Genomic DNA, 21,064 nt, shown 5'->3' with positions numbered 1-21,064 from the left:
TTTTTTTCTGCACATGATATTTAGGCAGGCCTACAGTCTGACTCTGAGATGACTAACACCTTTTTTATGACACAATGTTTATTCCTTTTTGCAAATCGTACACAGAAAAAAAGGAGATTCATGAAATATTTAAATAAAAGAATCAGACAAATTTAACAAAACAACAGAAAGAAAAAAAACTGAAAAAAACCCTGAAAAAATACAATACAATAATACCAGTAAGAATTAATTATGTACTGGCCATATATGGAGCGTGTCTTGAGTGTACAGGGTTTGATGAGGTCAGATCAACACGGAATGTCAGAACAGGAAGGACGGGTGGGAAAGGATCAATATATGGAATTTCAGAACAGGTCATCTCCATATATGGAGATCTAAGGGTTTGAGGTTTGAGGTCAGATGTAGAGTTGCTGGCTCCATATAAGATCTCGGTGATGATCCAGTCTTCTCCATGTATGGTTATCCAGGGTTAGATAGGTCAGTGTCGTGATATTCATATATGGAGATGGCCATGTGGTGGCATGACGTGTCACAAGGCGTGACACGTCATGCCTGTGACTCACACACTCACACACCTCGTGACTCATATATGGAGGTGTGATGTCACAAGGCGTGACCATATATGGAGGCGTGATGTCACAAGACGGGACCATATATGGAGGTGTGATGTCACAGGGCGTGACCATAATGGAGGCATGGGGTGACTAACTAACTGACGGAGGGATGGACGGGAGATGCAGGTTTTCATAGTAAATGCGACCTACAGTACGGTTGCAACAATACAAAAATAAATAATATAGGGTCCTGGCCCTGGGTAATATTAACATACAATATATCCAATGGGAAAAAAAGAAGACAAAAAGGAGTACCGGTATGTTGCACTCACACCAAATTGGTGTCTTCTGAATGCTGACCAAGTGTCACATAGTTCATAGTAGCCAATGTCCATTATAGATTATAGGCTACTTTCTGTGATTTCCTGCATGTTTTGCATCACATAGTAAAATACCTACATAATCATTCTGGATGACGTTACGTTCACTCACTTTAAAAATGACATAAATCCAAGCTCAACCAAAAATGACAAATCCTTTTGTTGTCATTACTTTTTCATAGCACCTTAGTTTGTCCTTAAGTGGTTGGAGTGAAGTTTCATTTAATATTTACAAGTCAAGACCTAGTACTCCATCTAAATCTACAAAGAATGACATGCCCACAACCCTTTTTACTGCTACTCTCAACTCAACACTGTGTGTGTGTGTGTGTGTGTGTGTGTGTGTGTGTGTGTGTGTGTGTGTGTGTGTGTGTGTGTGTGTGTGTGTGTGTGTGTGTGTGTGTGTGTGTGTGTGTGTGTGTGTGTGTGTGTGTGTGTGTGTGTGTGCGTGCGTGTGTGTGTGTGTGTGTGTGTGTGTGTGTGTGTGTGTGAGAGAGCGTGCGTGCGTGCGTGCGTGCGTGCGTGCGTGCGTGTGTGTGTGTGTGTGTGTGTGTATACTCGTACTGTATCCTATCATAAAGTCATGGATGTACTGTAGTGTACATACGCTAGAGGTTATGTGTTCTCCCAAACAACATTACAACCGTTTCTCTTTGTAAATAATTAATGAATGCGGATGGGTCCTGTACTCATGTCACTTTATAACGCATCTCTTTTACTAAATAGGTCATATAGATTCTAACAGAAGTATAGTTAATGCTAAACCTAATCAGATAATGTACCAGAGAGGAGCCACACTGGAGAGAGACGATCTGTTTAATCCAGAAAATTGGCTGGATTAAGATATCATAACCCCACAGGGTTTCTATCCAGGCCTCTGCTGTTGGCACGTCAGAGACTGCTGTCTCAACTCTCAAGAGGCAAGCCAGGGCTGCTTTTACGTATATATATTTAGTTAAAAGCATGTAGTGTTTATTAAGTATATTAATAGTTTAACTTTATAGTAAATACAGGAGTGCTAATTTATATATTTAATTAGTTATATAACATCTCTGTGTATTTGTCTCTTTGCTTCTGATCATTTGGGATCTTTATTTTGAGGGTGGAAGTAGCCTATAACAAGAAAGCCAGCTGCTATCAAAGCTTTGTGCTTGAGCATCTTCAAAAAAGAAAATGCTAAATTTGGAGTCGCTTTAAACACCTCATATTTTTGTCGTTGTTGGAAAGATTCAGAGCAGCCATGCCTCTCAGTTCTTTGGTACACACTTAACTAGTAAAAGTGTTAATAGGCTATATCCATTTGGTTACATTTGTACTCTGTGTCAGAGTGAAATGAACATAGATAGAGGACTGTACTGTGTATAGCCAACAGTTCATCCAGACAGCATGAGGGGGAGCTGTGCAGACCCCATCCCTTGGCTTTAGTGTTGTTTGTGGTGAGTGTCACTGCAGCATATAGGGGGCTTCTACATAGTAATGGCAGCCATAGTTGTTTCCCCCCTGAAAGCTGGGTGCTCCACGAGTTACGATCAACCAATCTTGCCTCCATAGTTCAATACAAATGTTTAAACTTTTGTTCTGCCTTTATTCATAGTTGAAGTGAAGACTGACAGGGAGAGAGAGACGGGGAGAGACACGCAGCAAACGTCGTCGAGATTGAATCTGCAACACGCTGTCAGGCTGTATGGCAATTACATTCTATGTGCCCTAGGATATAATAGCCTATAATAGCGTAGTCATACAGTGTCCACAGAGAGGGAGTTTTCAGCTTACTGCCTAGCTCATTGTTGGAGGAAATGCTTGGGCACAGTGGGAGTAGTGGGGTCATCATCACTACAAGTATGTGTGCAGCACAGCAGGCAGTTTAACACATTGAAGGGATAGTTCACCACCCCCAAAACGGCTTTTTTGTCTCCACCAGGCCGAAGGCATGGGGAGAGACTTTGTTTTGCACCCTGTCCATCCATGCCCGTCCTTCCATTAAGTATAACTTTCAGATTTTTCAAGACTGGCTTCCAAAATGCTCCATTTTGAACAAAATGCCTCAAATCATGAACACAGCGTGTGATTTCCGTGAAATCTTGCACGTACATTTATATTATTATTCACACTAGGCAGAGGAAGAAATGCCACTTGAAAATTTTCAAATCAGCCTCATAGTGCCGCTATAACATTCCGATTCGTGTTTTACCTGTAAGGTGTTTTCTAGACTAAGGTGTCTCTAGACTAAGGAAAAACACCACCGGAGCGCCTGGACTACATTCATAAACGAGAGCTTTCTGCACCTGGAATTTATGACTGAATCATTCTTGTTTTTATATTACACCTTAAGATTTTATCCAAATTTAATGCAAACCGATAGGCCTACACATGATCTCTATAGTCATGTTAGATGTTTTTATTGCTACTGTAAGTCATTGACTATTAACTGCTCTTTTTCTACTTTTCTATCGAATGCTATTGAATTCATGGATCATTTTTTGGTTTTGTTGCATTCCTAAGCCAATGAACAGCTCCCTATGCTCCCCAAAGAAACACATTTGTGTCTCAATAGACTACCAAATGTAGAGAGCTGCAAATTGATATATATTTGGCAGTGGACCAGGGTTACCAGGGACCCCCAGAAGAGTAGAGTTGTGTTAAAAATTCTAAATTATTCATAATCTTTCAAATATTAAAAAAAGAAAATCTAAAATAGCAGATGTACTGACCTATATCTGCTATTTTTGATGGTTTTAATGGGTTAGCACTCTGTACTGATTTCTTTTTCATTTTTGTTCACCTGGACTTTACGTACGGACACTTTCCAACAATCATGAATGCCGACGTCGGCCTTTTTTGTGTGGAAACAAGCCGTCGATTGAAACACAACTATCATATTTCATCCAAGAAGACAGGAGTGTTTGGAAAACAAATTAGATGAGATAGAATCTCATTAGTCCTCGCTACTGTCAATTAAATCCTGGGTGTGCTATAATAGATTGGTGCAAGGGAAATGAAATTTAGACATGCACAAATGCATGGGTGGGTGCACTTGCACTGCCACTACACACACACACGCACGCACGCACGCACGCACGCACGCACGCACGCACGCACGCACGCACGCACACACACACACACACACACACACACACACACACACACACACACACTTAGTGAGTTCATTAGATCTGTATGTGATGACTGCAACGTAACAGCATATTATCACAACAACATCTAATTATGAAAGTTTAGATAATAATCATATCTGGCTTAGACTACAAGCACAACATACAATAAAATAAGGCATGCATAAACAAAACTACTTCTATAATTTTCCGTTTCTCAGGATAAACACTTCAAGTGGATATGTATAATCTATTAATCAAAACATCAACAACTAAACGTTTTAAAGCGCTCCCACATATCGTGTCCTTGTGGGTCTGATGGTAATATTCTGTGTTGCTTGAACAGTAAGTTCATGTCAGTTATGTGATGATTCAACACCTTCATCATGATTTAACATAATCATCATCATCATCCTTTTTCCTCTGTGTCTGATCTCCTTGGGAGGGCTTTGGGGATAAGGGATTAGATAAATGACAGTTAGCTTTAAAATCACACAATGCATCCTAAAATAGTGTCTTCTCAGCTAATGTCTAATCAGTCTGTTTTGGCAGTGATGGCTTAGCTGAGAGTTCATGACAGAAACTCTTGCTCTGGTATTCTTATGACTTTATGGACGTTACTCACAACCAGTTTGTTGGGCTGCTTCCAACAAAATAAAGTTCAAATAATGCTGTTGGAATTGTAGAAATGTTGATAAATCATTCTCTAATCATTAATCTAATCTTACTAAAGCCATGGGAACCTCTATTAGTAAAACAATTCGAATAAATATTAGAGCTACAATAGTGGCCGGATTTCTTGGCTATTCTTATGGGTGGATTTCCTGACCATACATGATTCAGTTTTGGCCTTAATCCATATAAATGTCACTCCCAGCTTCTCCAGTAGCCTACTTCTGTAAGATGTGGCATATCATTTAGTTTTGTCTCAATGGTAGCCAGGTTCTGTGCAAATAAAGGTGCCCAAAATGAATTCTATATGTAGGCCTAATGCTAAAACTCAAATGCATGCTAATGTGTAACTAATCAAGGCTTATTTCCCCATAGTCGGGGGTTGTGGAGCGGGAAATTTGGTATTTGGTTTTGCACAAAAAATACTAAAAAGAGCCATAGCCACTTGCCCAAATGTGCCCAAAATGTGCTGACCTCATCACATTTGTTATGGTGGCTATGACCGTTTTTAGCCCAAGGAGTGTTTTTGTGTGCAAAACTAATGTGTGGAATGGATTCAGAATCATGAAAACCCCCTAGTTTGACATGTCACATGCTACTTAAAGCACAAGGAAAGTTATTTTTGCCTTATATAGGATGTTAGTGGTAGGGTCACATATAAACCCCTATAAAAGAAAATTGCTCAATGCTGACAGCCGGTCAGCAAGTGGATTCATGAATGTATACATATAGACAATATTTTAGGCCAATAAAAAAAAAGACTATATACTGTTCCAAATGTTGCACTTTAAACAAAAGAAGCCTGTTAGCTGCCGGACTACCAGCTATTTTTCAAGATTACCATAAACAAATCCCACCCACATGAACCAGAGTGATAACATGGTAACTTTCTTTAGATGCTCGGCTTGGTCATGAAATCACTCACCATCAGCACAGGATGTATTCCATAACAAATAATAAAGTCAGAGTCCTGTTGAATCCGGACTTCTGAGATGCTTTGTTAAGAACTCAAATGACCTGCACATGGATCACAGCTAAAAATGAAACCATTTAAGCTCCGGAATTCCCTGCCATTGTGAAACTTCCAGGCATTGTAATGGTCTGACTGACTAACAAATCAATTTAAGTGTACAGAGGCTGTTGCAGGTTTGATTTGATACTGATCGTGTTTGATTTCAACTGAATGCTAAATCTGTCAAATTGAAAACATTAAATACTGTTATTTATAGGAGCATAATTGATCTATTTATCAAAGATGAGACGAAAACAGATGCCTTCCCCATTTCCATATACGTACGTGTACTTTAATCTGTGTATTGATCAGTGGAAGAAACCAATTGTCTGGATAGCAGAAAATCACCTTTTCACTCAAATCAATACAACATGCTGTATGGGAATATTCATGTTAATCATTATTATAAACCCATACAGTCCGAGGGCTTCATGTTCAATATTTGCAATACCATTTTGTATCCAGTAGGGGGAGGTCAAGTATTTAGATTTGTTATTGCACCACTGCAGGTGACTTCTAGTTACTTCCTCACAATTTCTGTCTGCTTAATTTATAAAACACAAAACGAGTGTCACATGAATTGTAGGGTGGGAAAATTATTTACTATAATTGTGCCATGATCAGTTGCTTGCATAGTAATATATAAACGCTGTATTTGCATAGTACTGTAGATTTGTTGTCACTAAAATGTTTTGACGAATTGTGTATATATATATCCGCCTTCTGTTATTCACCTTTCATTCCCACAATATAAATAGACAGCAGAAACGTTTTTGTAAAGGATGCCATGGCTTCACCATAGCAACTTTTTATTAGCAAAATAATGGAAATTAGTCCATCACCGTCCCCATCCAAAGGAAACGGAAGGCTGGGGTTTTTTGGATGGGGATGGGAACATATGCAACCTGAAACCATAAAAAAAAACATAACAGTGCATATCAACACCAATCACCTATTGATCCATGCACTGTACCGAGATATGTGGTCCTAATTCTCTGCAACAATATAACCATCATCCATCGTAATTTTAAAAGCTTCTTAGGTCATAATTTGGAATAGCAATGTTGTTGGTCAATAAAAACACCAACAGAAATATGAGAGAACAGCCTTTTTGGTCACATAAAAAAGTAGAGAGTAGAGTCCCTTTGATTTATATCATATACACTGACATATACACATACATACATACTTGCCAAACACTCGCACAGGCCACACCCACATCAAGGCACTCACCCACAGCACATACACACATCCTGAAAGGCTTGAACACAAACAGCCATCACAGAATATCAAGCCCGAGATACATTTAGTTGCACACCAGTCACACCTACAAGCCCACAACGATTCAAGGTGCCATGTAATTTCGGTGGCAGAAACGATGTGCAACCAAATATGAACCAGGCATCAGAGTGAGTTGGTCTATAGTGATCCACTTGGTCTCGCTTGATTCGTCCACAAAGGCAAAAATAATAATCTGGTATGTTGACTTTAACATGGAAACATTTTCTATGGACTTGGTGCTCGGGGTAGGTTTATTGATAACATCTACAGTAGACCTTATAGCCTGGGACAACAGAAAATGAGACACTGCAACTAAGGCATGCAAGGCACAAGTACCTACAAACATAACTCAAAAGATGGTCCATCTCTTTCAAAAAGAAAAAAAAAATTATCCAAAGCACCCCTTTTCATATATATATATATAAAAAAGCAAAAATAAAATAACTGGTGAAACAAAAACATGTTTTTAAAAACAGTCAAACAAAAATGTTTTAAAAACAGTGAAAAATCCCCAGCCATAGTGACAGTTTTACAAATATTTTACACATTTTGTTTTCCTACACAGCATCTTAAAACCATTATGCCTGATTTATACTTCATTGCGAGCAGGTGTCACGTACCAAAATAGCTTATATACAAGCTCACAATAACAGCATTGTGAGCTTGTATATCAGCTTTTTTCAGGGCACAACACCCGTGTGCAACGTATAACTCGGGCTTTAGAGATCCACATAAGTTAATAAGAAGTTAAAAGTGACATTCTCAACAGTGTCCATGATGATCTCCCTCTGGTCACAGACTTCCCTTGGAAAAAGTCACAGCAAGCTGCCCACCACAGTGCCTGAATGGAATGAGACGAAATTACAAAATCATGATTAGAATTTGGGGGGAGATCAGAAGTTTGAAACTTGCTTTAGATGGGTAATTCAAGCTAGTCTAGCTGAAAATAGTCCCTGGAGAAAAAAATGATTTCAGAACTAAATTCAAATGTCTTACCAGAACAATGATTTTACTTTTAGAAAAATAAATCTAAACAAGAAATGACATGTCATATTTGTCAGGTGAAACAAGTGCTGTCTCAAGTGCCGTCTCTGTGGCTTAGGAGGCAGCCAATCATGACTAGGTCGCTACTACGTGATTGGCTAACGAGTTTCAGACTATACCATTGGCTTAGGGGGCAGTCAATTATGACTAGGTCGCTAATAAAAACAGGCCTGTTGTAAGTCAGGTTTCAACGGACAAAAAAGGCCATTGATGAAGAAAAATCACACCTGTGTGAAATGAGGGACACTAATATATTAAAGTCTAACTCATGTTGATTAGGTGATGTAATGGTAATTTAAAACAAACGGTGCAAACACAAACATTAAACGCCATTAACAATAAAGAGACAATATGACGTAAATGGCACATGACGTAAATTTTCCCTTCATTGTCAATGGTGTTTACAAAACAAACTGAACTAAAGACAAACATTATACCTGTGTATAGGAGGGGTTAAAAATGGTTGATTATGTACAATATATTGTATGGTTGAAGGTGTGAACAAAAAAATGACAAACACTGGTGGTATTGTCCTTTAAACAGGCTGTCTTACCCTAAAAGAGGCCACAGTCTTTCAGGTTGTTCTTGATGATGACGTCAGTGACGGCGTCGAACACAAACTGCACGTTCTTGGTGTCGGTAGCGCAAGTGAAGTGGGTATAGATCTCCTTGGTGTCCTTCCGCTTGTTCAGGTCCTCAAATTGACACTGGATGTAAGCCGCGGCTTCCTCATATGTGTTGGAGCCTGAAGGGGAGCAGTAATGACAAGGGCATGGAAAACAAAGACAAGCAGGGGATGTTTTTCCCCCCCCTTTTTTACAGAGACGATGGAAATGCTATACATCTGCATCTCGGGTGTTGCTTGACAACAACTGAATAGACACTTGTTTGGGGCTCATGGACTGACTATTTGCATAGCTTATATAACTACTACATCTGCATACAAGTGCACCTTTAACACAAAATCTGCTTCAAAATCGCTTGTCGTAGTATTGCAAAATATTCCAAAGTGGCAATCACAACAACAGAGCGAAGGAGGAACGTGCCCTCTGCGAGCCACCGCCGCCGTTGCAATGAGCAATTTCTCAGAACCCAATGCATGCCAGTGTTTTTGCGATGACGTCATCAAAACGCGTTACCTATCCCATTCTGTCCGATGGAAACCCTGCAAGTCTTAAAACATATTAAAATCACACCCGTCTCTCTCTCATTAGCAGGCAACAGTGCAACACTATCTCTCTCCGTTTCTGGCACAACAGCGGCACTTTTGGTACTGGTGCTCAGGAACACAGACAAATGAACACACGGTTGAACACGGACATAGCTGTTCCTTGGAGTGGTTGCACCACTCAAAAACGCGAATTAAACAATAAAAAATACTTGTGTAACTCATGATTGGGAAGGAAGCTGTTCTACAGTCAATTAACTTGTGTTAATAAAAGTCTTCCACCCACCTGCATACTCTGGGAAGCAGATGGTGAGTGGACTCTTCTTGATCTTCTCTTCAAACAGGTCTTTCTTGTTGAGGAAGAGGATGATGGAGGTCTCGGTGAACCACTTGTTGTTGCAGATGGAGTCAAAGAGTTTCATGCTCTCGTGCATTCGATTCTGACAGAGGAAGAGATTAACGACGAATGAGTGGGGAATTGACACAAAGTGGCATTCAGCATACAGACTCTGAGAGAAAACCCAATGTGGACATGCAAGGAAGGGACTTGACGCACCATCTCCTCATCCTCAGCCAGCACCAGGTCATAGTCGCTTAGAGCCACGCAGAAGATGATGGCGGTGACACCCTCGAAACAGTGGATCCACTTCTTCCTCTCTGATCTCTGTCCACCTACATCGAACATCCTAGAAAAAAAAATATATATATATATATATTTGTTTACAGATTTTGATTGTCATTGTGGAAATGCAAATGTGAAAAATGTTCAGCCACTCTCTCATACCTCAAAACTGCATCTTACCAGCACTACACTAAATGTGATCTGTCCAAACTTAACCCTTAAGAGTTATGGGAAATACATTTATGCCTATATAAGAGCGCCAGATCGGTCTGCTCTGCAGTTCTGGACAACCGGAATTCCATATTATGCTTACATATGAACCTCGTCCGAGTTATGGATGTCTTAATGTAGATAGTTTTTGAGGGGCGCTAGCCCCTCCTATATTCAGCTATAGTGTAGATTTTTGTCCTAACAAACATTAAATTCCATTGAATGGAGAATTTATATGTAGATGTAGACGAGCAAATTGGCTATTTTCGTATTTTTTGTTTTATGTCATGATGTATGATGATAAGAGCCCCCCTCACTTCACACGTGTGTGATTTTTAATAAACATTTAATGGTTTGAGATAAACTGCTTTGCAGTGCATAAAAGCCCTGGTCTGGTCACATTAACACATTTTGTACATAATACGTCCTGAAACGTCATAAGGATTGGAACCGAGAGGTGCCTTAGACGTCTGTGGACGTCCTAGCGACGTCCAAACGACGCGGGGCGAGATAATAATATTCAGAATAATTACTTTTTTTTTTTTTTGCATTTCGCTTTTCGCTTGCCGTATGCTAACGCTCTGTGAAACTATTAGCTTGTCATTGACTCCCATGTTAGCGCGGCGGAAAGAATGACTCGTATCTCCTCATCCAGGGCGCTCTCCGTGGTGATGAATGGATCGATATGCTGGCGCTGCGTTTCTGCTCCTCATCCGTCTCTCCCGCAAAATATGAACTCTTTTTGTAGCGTATATAAATATATTAAGATGATCAGAGATTGTGATGGCACTTTGTCAGTCAACTTTTTTAAGAAAGTATTTCCGGTTTATGGCTTTCAAAATGGAAGCGATCACTACTCTGGCGATTACTCCGGCGCAAGCAACGCCTTTATTTTGATGCAGTTCCGGTACTAAATGTGTTAACTACACCAGCTGTACTCACTTGAAATGCAGGTCCTTAAAGGTGAAATGTGTCTCCACAATGCCAGTAGTCTTCACCCTGGTTCTGAGCACATCCTGTTGGGTGGGCACATAGGAACCATTGGCTATCCGATCCAAGTCGTTCAGATAACTGTAGGGAAATAAATGTAAATGAGGGAAGGAGCGAGGGAAAGGAGAGGGATGGACAGAGCAGCAATGTTAGGCATCTTTACTCTAGTTATTGTAAAGCAAGTTAACTAGCATGTCCTCCATGTTATAGAGGGTATGCATGCGACATCAGCATCATACCCGGAGGTTATGTGGGAACGCCTACAGAGTGGCACAAAAACTATTTTCTGGCCTTGACAGCCCATACATCCAAACAGAAAAGCCCTATCCGATTGCACTTTGCCACTAACTTTATGCAGGTGCATTCCCTCTATACATGTCTTTATTTAATCAAATGATAACAGGTTAAGCAACACAGTCTAAGTCAGCAGTGATTTTCAATATCTCAACAATGAACTCTTCCAAGCGTTCCATTATAACAAATCATTCCTAGATTTGAGAACTTAACCTAGTGGCCTAATTCCTGGTACATGCTAAAGTTTGTGTGACTCACTATGCAGCCGAGTCATTGAGCTGGTACTCTCGGGAGCGACTGAAGCAGGCCTGCACCCCTCCGTCTTTCCACAGGCGCTGGATGACCCCGGCCAGCTCGCTCGTCATGAAGCCCTCCTCTGCCGAGCCTGCCAGCACAAATAGCTGACGGGCATCATCCTGAGGATGACAGGTCATCTCCAGTTAACACTTTCTTGCCAAAATCTCACAAATGGTGCTTTTCCTTTGCATAAAATTACATAAAGTTGCATAACGTTTTACTACGGGCAAAAGCATGTGGTACTTTGTGTCAAGGTTCCAAGTGAGCTCTGGAGATACCAAAAGGGCTACAGTATATTAGGAAGACATGAAATAATGTGATAACATGTTGAAAATTGCAATGGCAATATGACTCTAATAGAAACAAAACATGGTTTATACCTAGATAGTTGAAATGAATTAAAAAAACTTTAAAAAGTAGTTAAATCTCTTTTGCCATATGTAAAAGTAATTTGCTAATATGTGCTAGTGTGCAATAATGTACATGTTGATATTGATATAATATACATTTTCTATACTGAAAGAAAACACACATTAACCCTCTAACACCCGCATTAATTTCTACTTGCAAAAAATTGATTTCAACCTTACTACTACTTTGTACTACTAGGACTGACACAAAAAAATATGTTAAAAATTTTTTTTAAATAAAGTTTGATGAAAATTTTATAATAAATAATATAATAAATAATAATAATAATAAATTAATAATTTACATTTGGGGGATATCTTTCACAATAATGAATAAAACATGTTCTGACATTCTAATGATCACAAAAAACATATATTACAATTATTTTACCTACTTTTAATTAGGGTAAAGGTCAAAAGTCTTAGGTTAAAAAAAATTCAAAAATGTCCAGACATTTTTTATTTGTGTGAATTTCAGCCTCTGTGGGGGGTGTTTATATGCAAATATCATGACCAATGGCATTGAAATGGCATTGCAATGAACATCACTGATGACGTTTATGTGAAAAAAGAACAGAAAAAAAAAATAATAATTTAGTAATTCATTAAATTAAATTTGTTGCTAAAAAGCAACTCTGGGTGCTAGAGGGTTAAGACTACCAACTGGTCTGAGAATTATCACACAACACACACCAAAAGACATGGAATCTGCTTGGCCCATTTATTCCCAAAATTGTTACCAGAAAATGCTTTTGTTAAATTGTACAGAGATAGAGATTGTTTCCAGAGATCATTAGCGTGAAATGTATCATAGTTTAGCACTCCTATGCAGATGTCCCTGTGGCGACCAGCACTTCAAAACTGCAGTGGAAAACTAAGCTAGTAAAGTATGCAATAAAAAGAGTCCAAAGAGTTTTGCAAACAATCCACCTCTGATCCGATTCATTTAGAGAAGGTGATGCAAGGACTTTAAGTTGTGGCAATACATTTACACTCACTTGGATGTCTGCGGTAAATATAAGTGCTGCTCATACTAGTAGGTTGCACTTTTGAATTGTATTGCATATTCTCAATATTCACATTCGCTCTGCTCCCTCCATTGGTGTTTTTAAGTCTCACCTTAAAACTCATCTTTTCTCCCTGGCTTTTAATCCCTCCTGAGTCCATTTTATGCTTTCATCCTTACATTTTTGTCATTTTTATTAGTGTGTTTCTCGTTTATATTCTGTGTTCTCCTGCCTGTTCTCTGTTTTTGCCACTGATGTACAGCACTTTGGTCAACCTTGGTCGTTTTAAATGTGCTCTATAAATAAAGTTTGATTTGATTTGAATATTAGAAAGCTCACTGAGCTTCATTTAAGTAAGTTTATTAAATAAAGGTTTATCACCATTACTATATAATTGGAATCCTGTTTTCAACACATGCGTAGAAGAATACCCTATAAAGTTAGCGATGCTTGATGAACTGTACCAGGATCTGTATAAGCAAAATAAATCTTCACTCACCGCCCTAGCAGCATCAGAAAAGTCGATCTTGAGGCGTCCCATGGCTCTGATGATGGCAATAATAGACTGGATGGTGTTGCTGTAGACCACAGCCTTGTACTGCTTACATTCCTCCTCTGAGTAACCAGCTTCATGAATGATCCTGACAAGATAAGATGGAAGAAGCACTATAAGCAGCTGATTCTATTAGTTCCATCATCAGTTTATGAAGACAGTAAAAGTCTTGTGATAAGGGTATAGCGTTATTATTTGCTGATATGTGTAAGGGGACAACAGTGGAAATAAGTCAACTTTACTGTGCTTATTATCCTCGAATGTCTTTGTAAAGTTTGTATAATGGCTGAAAACAATATTTAAAAATAAAGAAAAAGGTGAAGAACTTCACGAGTAGTATATTATTGCACTTACTGTACAAAGAAGAAAGTAGAGGTTGTGTTACCTTTTATTATTGAAAATATTAATAGCAAAACTACCAAAATAAAAAAGTTGTGTTGTCTAGGTAAACCTATTCTAGACAGTCAAACTAATGGCTGCTGTGTTTCTCTCTCTCTCTCTCACACACACACACACACACACAGTTTATTAACAGTGATTAATACTGTTGACTGACGATGTTTGAGGTGTCCTAAAACAAATGTAACACATTTCCCATTTCTGTGGCGATGGTATAATTAACAAGTTGCTAAACATACTAAACTTACTTCATCTGTTTAACAATTGTACTCTTCCCAGATTCTCCAGCACCTTAAAACAAAGGGAGAGGGGACAGAGTCAGAGACAAATGTTAATTATGAGACTGCATTCAACATTTAAAGGCTACACATCGAATCCTAAAAGTAATATTAAACTATCTACTAGGGATGTCTGAACATGTTGATCCAATGTAAGCATGAAAATTACACTGATTGGCAATGTTTAATGAAAAAGAAAAAAAAATGGAAAATGTCATTATTAATAGATTAAAAACTATTTTGTCATGCACACTTAAGATGCAGTATCAACATAACCCTTATCAGTATAACCTCTTAGAACCAGCAATACACAATTACATAGACAAAAAGTTACCAACATTTCACAAACAAAAAGAACCCCCTCTTCACTCTGACAATAATAGTGACCAGATCATAATCTTTGACCAGTCCAGGGAAGGCACAGGCAGTCAAAGAATGTGATCAATTGAGTCAATTGGGGGATAAAGTCAGTCAGAAGACGGAGGGGAATGTGCTGTGCAAGTTTGTGTGTCAATTCATTGAAGATGACTTGAAGATTGGGTTCTAGTTCAGTTCAATTGGAATAGCTTGCCATCTGAATCATTTATGCTCAATTCTGAGCATAAATGCTCCCCATGCTTTAGAAAACCTGGCCTATTCAGCTATTCAGACTTATTACACCATCATCAACATGTATATCTGCAGCAGCTCTTCTCTCTTAGCACCATTCATCTGACTAAGGATAGTCACACAATATACGACTGAAACATACAAGTCACGTTCACTTCTAGTCTATGTAATCAAAAGGGTGGAGGTTATGACTTGTCGAACCATCACACGTTATATGCAGCTGCATGTACTGTTAAATGGCTACTCGCCTTCAGTCGTGCATGTGTGACCATAGTCTGTAAAGCTGCCTAGCCTCTGCTGCCTTTAGCAACTCTGCCACTGATTGCCAGATGCACAATGAGATCTGATTCTGCACCCACAGGAATACCCGTAGTGAAGTGAGTATTGACCAATAGTGCTGGGTTTAGGTCAAGCTACCCTCACCACATAAGATTTATCAGCAAGCAGGTCAGTGATGTTATAATAATGATTGCCGACTTGCAGAGAACTAAAGCATTGTTCTTAAACCCCAGGGGGGTCCAGGGGGGAAATCAGCAATATCGGAGTTGGAACCGGAGACCCCATTGCCAGTGGGAGCCGTTTGTTTATTGGTGTTTTTGGTCCTTGCCAACTATGGGATCTGTAGTCGTAGTTGCAGTCCCATAGCCGAGGTGGACGGTGGGTGGAAATGACTGTTATGGATGGACTAGTTATTAGTTAATATGAATGATATTATCATCATATTAGATCTGATGCTAGGTTATCAATAAAGGCTGCATAGGTAGCTGGCAAACGGTAAGGGCAGCATTAGCCAAGCCTTAGCACGACTGGATTAATCAACTGGATCCTCCTGTCAATGAGATTATATACATTTTAAGCAGGCTACTAAACCACAATAATTGGCTCAGCCCAGAGCCAAGTTGTCAAATGCATCTCACCAAGACAGTGATTTATGTGAGACCCGTATTGCATGAGGCACAATGATATCAGATATAGACAATAATGGGAAGAATATTAAATATGAGTTGTGAATAGTGATAGCTCTATTAGCCAACAAATAATAAAAGGTATCTTGTGCAAATCTACACACAGCATTCAACAAGCCCTGCTCAAACATACTGCTCCAGCTTCCTCTGAGACACCAGTGTTTTCACCTGAGCACACAACATTTTTAATTACCTTCCCAACGCTGGGACATCTGCATCCCCAGTGGCAGATCTGTTCGCAAACTCACAATCCCACATGATAAAACAGGCGTGCACCACAGGCGCACAGCAGCTAATGTCATTGCAGAGCAGACCTTGTACCAAATTTACATCTAATTTGAAAAATCACACTTGTGAAGTGAGGGGCACCCATTGTGGCTGCCAAATGACGTAATGATGACGTTAATGTTTGTTTAACTTCTGTATGTCTTTATGTCAGTTAAGTCCATAGACTTAACTGCCATATGACGTCATTTAAAAGCCATACATTGGAGGGGCTGCTGAGAGACAAGAGCCCAACAGGTGACAATGACGGAGGGTTGAAACAAAGTGTATGCATGTTGCATGTGTGACTGTGTATGGGGGGGGGGGCGGCCCGGCTGACTGTTTGTCAAGGGGACCATACCTATGTTGCCCTGGTTCTATGTTCCCCACTTACCCCTGCAAAAAAGGTTCTGTGTTCCAACAATAAAACCAACCCTAAGGCAAGTGGGGAACATAGAACCGGGGAACACATTTGCCTCAGGCCATTGAAAGCATAATTTCATGAAAATCCATTGAAACCATAATTATGGGACACACAGACAACTCTTTGGAGGACAATGAACATTGTCTCTTTCTCTTCTTCCATTTAGGCTAATCGTATAAAAAAACAACGTTTTTGGCAGGTATGTATTGTATTGTGTGTGCACGCAGTGTGTACAGTACACGTTGATCTTTGGCGACAGTCCCAATCAAAATATCCCTATGAAGATAAATGCTAATCTGTGGATTACTGCATTAATGCAGACAAGTGAACCTGTGGCAGACTGACACTGCAATAAGCACATGCAGCTAAGCTGTGTACCTCATACAGACAAGCAAAAACTAGCACATTATTTAAATATTTGAATTAGGCATTTATAAGCAATAAGCATTCACAGACATAATACCCCCACCTGCGATTAATTCCATTTTACCTGCTTCAGCTATGGATAGGGGAAAAATACTTGCTCTGTGCAGGTGCTTGTGGGAGGAAAAAAAACAACAACTATGAAAATTCAAATAAGGCCCCATCTCAAATGACGCATATACGCCCAGAGACTGACTGCTGGGACAGCAGCACACATTGTTCACCAGGGTGGCCACATGTCCATAACAGACTGGTACAACAGGGTCACTGACCACGTCAGTGCTGGAGCTCACAGAGACACGGTCATGCGAGAAAAGATGTGGCCTGCCCCTGCAACAGGTCTCGCAGAGTTTGAATGACTTGAGATTAGTACACGCCCAAAGCAGACAGTCAGTTTGTTTGGTTAAATCACTGCCCTGGCTGTGTGGGTTCTGTGTATGTAGTCGTCAACACGGCTCGTAACAATAAGTAAGGCTGCACACTGCACAGGTTGCCATGCAACACCTTGCCCAGATGAGATACCAGCGGACAACATCAATCTAATGATGATTCCAAATTAAAAATAAAAATTAATCCTGAGAAATGGGTGTCAACTGTTGCTCAATGACCTGTGAAAAGACTAAATACCATTACAGATATAAAACGGGATCAAGAACACTGCTGTTTCATATAAACACATTGGATTGCAGCAATCCCAGTGACATTAAGACAGTATTAATTTATTCTACAGGGTTTGTAGATCTATATGAAGTATGACCCCAGGCTTCAATTAAGCCAAAGTGATCTCCCATCACCTAGTAAGTTCAGTATATTTTACAGATATGTTTCAGATTAGAGCATTTAAAATATATATAAGAAATGTAGGGTTAGGAGGATTTAAAAAAATGTCAACCCTATAGGGTTATATTCATAAAGATTCTTAAATAGTTATATTTGCAGATGGAACATCAATCAAAATATAGGTCTGTTTTACTTCAATGTTTGCAAACATTACCAATGATGACAAAACCAACGACAATCCTATTCAGCCCCAAAATAAAGCAAATAGCCTACAGCTAAAATGTCATTTATCTGTTCTTCTGTTGTACCTCTAGTCAAGTCAAGCACCTAGCCTAGACAAAAAGAGAATGAAAACATGCCGCCACTTATATTTATTCAATATTAGCTAGTGGCTACCCATTTGTTTACGTATCATTGATTGGGCCATACTTGCTTCCCTGTGGCAGCGCTAACGCTAACATACAAACCGAAAAATACTAAAACTACAGTCAAATAGTCTTCCTGGGGCGTAACTTTGAGACATCTATTAGTTGTAGACGTACAAATTGGTTGAGTTACTAACGGTTCAATGGTTCATGCAGACTAAATAGTTGGTGGGCCAGAAGACCAAAACTGGCTTGTGACTAACGACTGGAGACCAGCGCCAACTTTTCATTGAACCACCACCCAAAAAAATAAATCCATATCCGCAACCTGTTGGATATAAAGCTTTATGTATTAGCGTGAGGTTAAAATTGACCACGGCTGACAGCCTCACGTTGACGAATATTTAGTAAGCGGTCCATTTGCTTGAACCGTGAGCAGTTGGGAGCTAAAACGTCAGTTAACATCAGCTAACGTCAGTTAGCTCCAATAAGGCTCGCCGTTCCAGCAAATAGACTGGGCCTCCATCAGTGGTGGAAAGTAACCAAGTAAATTTACTCAAGTTTTTTTTTTTTACTTTACTGGGGTGTTTCCAAATTTTCAATACATTTCAGAGGCAAATAGCAGATCTACAAGCTCACGATGCAACGCATTGTGAGCTTGTAGATAGTCATAGTTATAAAATAATGAGTACTTTCTACTTTTGGGTACTTTAAGTACATTTTGATAACAATACATTTGTGCTTTTACTCAAGTACATTTTTAATTCGGGGCTTTGTGTTTCTACTCAAGTAAAACAAAAACGGTCGGTACTTTCCCCACCACTGGCCCCCATCATCAATCCCTCATCTCACCCAGGAGCAGCAGCTTCACCTCCCGGGCAGCCTTTTCTCCATCGTCCCGTAAATTCCTGTCGATCATTTTGCTGCGCTCCTGTGCAGCTTTGTCGTCCGTGCTCAGCGTGCACCCCATCTTCTGGCTCAACGAAGACCCGAATCACGACGTAAAAAACTGAACAAGACAAAAAATGCAGACGGTGTGTATTTAAGTTGTCCACAGTGTGCAACAACTACATGCAAACACTAGCTGCTAGCATGGAGGAGGACGGGAGGAGGCAGCACGGTCTACAACAAGACTCTCAAACACGCCCAAGCCTCGTCGTTTGTTCCGCGATTCACTTTTCTTTTTTTTACTCTGCGACAAAAATTGGACCCTTCGCTGATTGTTCGTATCCGAGTCACGCACAGGTTCTGTTGGTGCTTTTTGATCGATCGCCCACAACTTCAACAGGAGAACGGGATGGACTGTGCCTCCATTAGTAGAAATTAAGGGCTGTGCTGGACGCTATGGACGATTGGAGGATTTTTGGGGGGGCACTGGGCAGCGTTGAAGATAGATCATTTCCTGTTCTTCACGCATACCTGTTAACTGCGCACGCGCGCTAATAATGCAAGTCTTCAGTTCAAATTTCTACATTTATTTATGTATTCAATGTGTAGTTAGTTAGTTAGTTAGTGTGGTACATTGTGGTAATAGTTTGAATCACTATAGTTTTAAACAACAATACACCTATTGCTTCTCTCTCTAACTCTGTGTGTGTGTGTGTGTGTGTGTGTGTGTGTGTGTGTGTGTGTGGGTGTGTGTGTGTGTGTGTGTGTGCATGCTTGTGGGGGGTGTGTGTGTTATTGATTGATTGATTGATTGATTGATTGAATATACTTTATTGACAGTTTACAAAAAAGTACAGAAGAGTATGCCTACAGTTTAATACAAATAAATTGATAAGAGTATTGAACCAGCTCAAACAAGCGGTTAAATTTATTTAGCTCCAATGCCACTAAAATGTGGAACGCCTACCATCAGCCGTTAAGAAATGTGAATCCCTAGCCTCCTTCAAAACCACTCTCAAAGAGCACTTACGAGCGGCTGCAATCTGAAACTGGCCTCGGGCTGTAGTACTGCACCCATTCTGCAATCTGTTAATAAAATGTTCAATCAATCAAAACCCAAGAAAAGCACTGTCCTGTGAGACTATGATTATGAGAGAAAAACAGAAGGGAAGCGTTAACCTGCTTTGAACTTTGAACCATTGACAATGAACAGAGAACTAATGTTTGTGTTGTCTGAACAGTTACCGGTAAGTCTTAAAAAGACAAAAGAGTGGCCACACACTGATAGCCAAAGTGCCGATTATTTATTTGGATGCAGAGTAGAATAGAAACCAACGTTTCGGAAGGTACAACTGCCTTCTTCAGGGTATGATATCATACCCTGAAGAAGGCAGGGTACAACTGCCTTCTTCAGGGTATGATATCATACCATTGACAATGAACAGAGAACTAATGTTTGTGTTGTCTGAACAAACTCCCATTGACAATGAACGGCAAATTTATACACCCAAATAAATAATCCCCAACGTTTCGGCAGGTACAACTGCCTTCTTCAGGGTACCTTACAGTTGTACCTGCCGAAACGTTGGTTTCTATTCTACTCTGCATCCAAATAAATAATCGGCACTTTGGCTATCAGTGTGTGCGGCCACTCTTTTGTCTTTTTAAGACTTATAACTCTTTAGATGTTTCTGCCGTGAGCTGGCACCACTACCAAGACTGGTGTGCGTTTAGCATCCTCCTGCACTGTGTTGTCTGAACAAACATTAAAAATGCCATTGACAATGAACAGAGAACTAATGTTTGTCTTGTCTGAACAAACATTAACAATGCCATTGACAATGAACGGAGAATTTATACGCCCCTCACTTCAAATGGGTGTGTGATTTTTATAATACCCAGAAAACATTCAGCCTATCAAATATAGTTATAATAAAACAAGGTATGAAAGGACAGCAAATAAATGTGATATCAGCCTTTATTTACCAACTGGAAAAAAAAACGATTTGATTTTGAATACACTGACCTTTGAAGGCCAAGCACTGCTGAGGGCTAGTTAAGTATC

The 21,064-nt window shown here is 39.7% G+C and overlaps 1 protein-coding gene across 1 annotated transcript; it reads right to left on the bottom strand.

Annotated features, from left to right (window-relative positions):
* Positions 1-7,397: 7,397 nt before the first annotated feature.
* LOC308314416 (guanine nucleotide-binding protein G(i) subunit alpha-1) lies at positions 7,398-19,479 on the bottom strand. Its single transcript, XM_080762048.1, has 9 exons — positions 18,964-19,479; positions 14,252-14,294; positions 13,551-13,692; positions 11,596-11,753; positions 10,996-11,124; positions 9,778-9,907; positions 9,508-9,661; positions 8,607-8,798; positions 7,398-7,850 (listed from the first exon to the last, which is right to left on the bottom strand). Exons 1-8 carry the CDS (start codon positions 19,079-19,081, stop codon positions 8,608-8,610), a joined length of 1,065 nt encoding a protein of 354 aa, XP_080618174.1. The 5' UTR covers positions 19,082-19,479; the 3' UTR covers positions 7,398-7,850; position 8,607.
* Between the last annotated feature and the right edge of the window lie 1,585 nt (positions 19,480-21,064).

Source organism: Protomyctophum bolini, assembly GCF_963924005.1.
Source record: "Protomyctophum bolini genome assembly, chromosome: 4".
NCBI classification, from domain to species: Eukaryota; Metazoa; Chordata; class Actinopteri; order Myctophiformes; family Myctophidae; genus Protomyctophum; species Protomyctophum bolini.
This window is presented reverse-complemented; position numbering and strand designations above follow the sequence as displayed.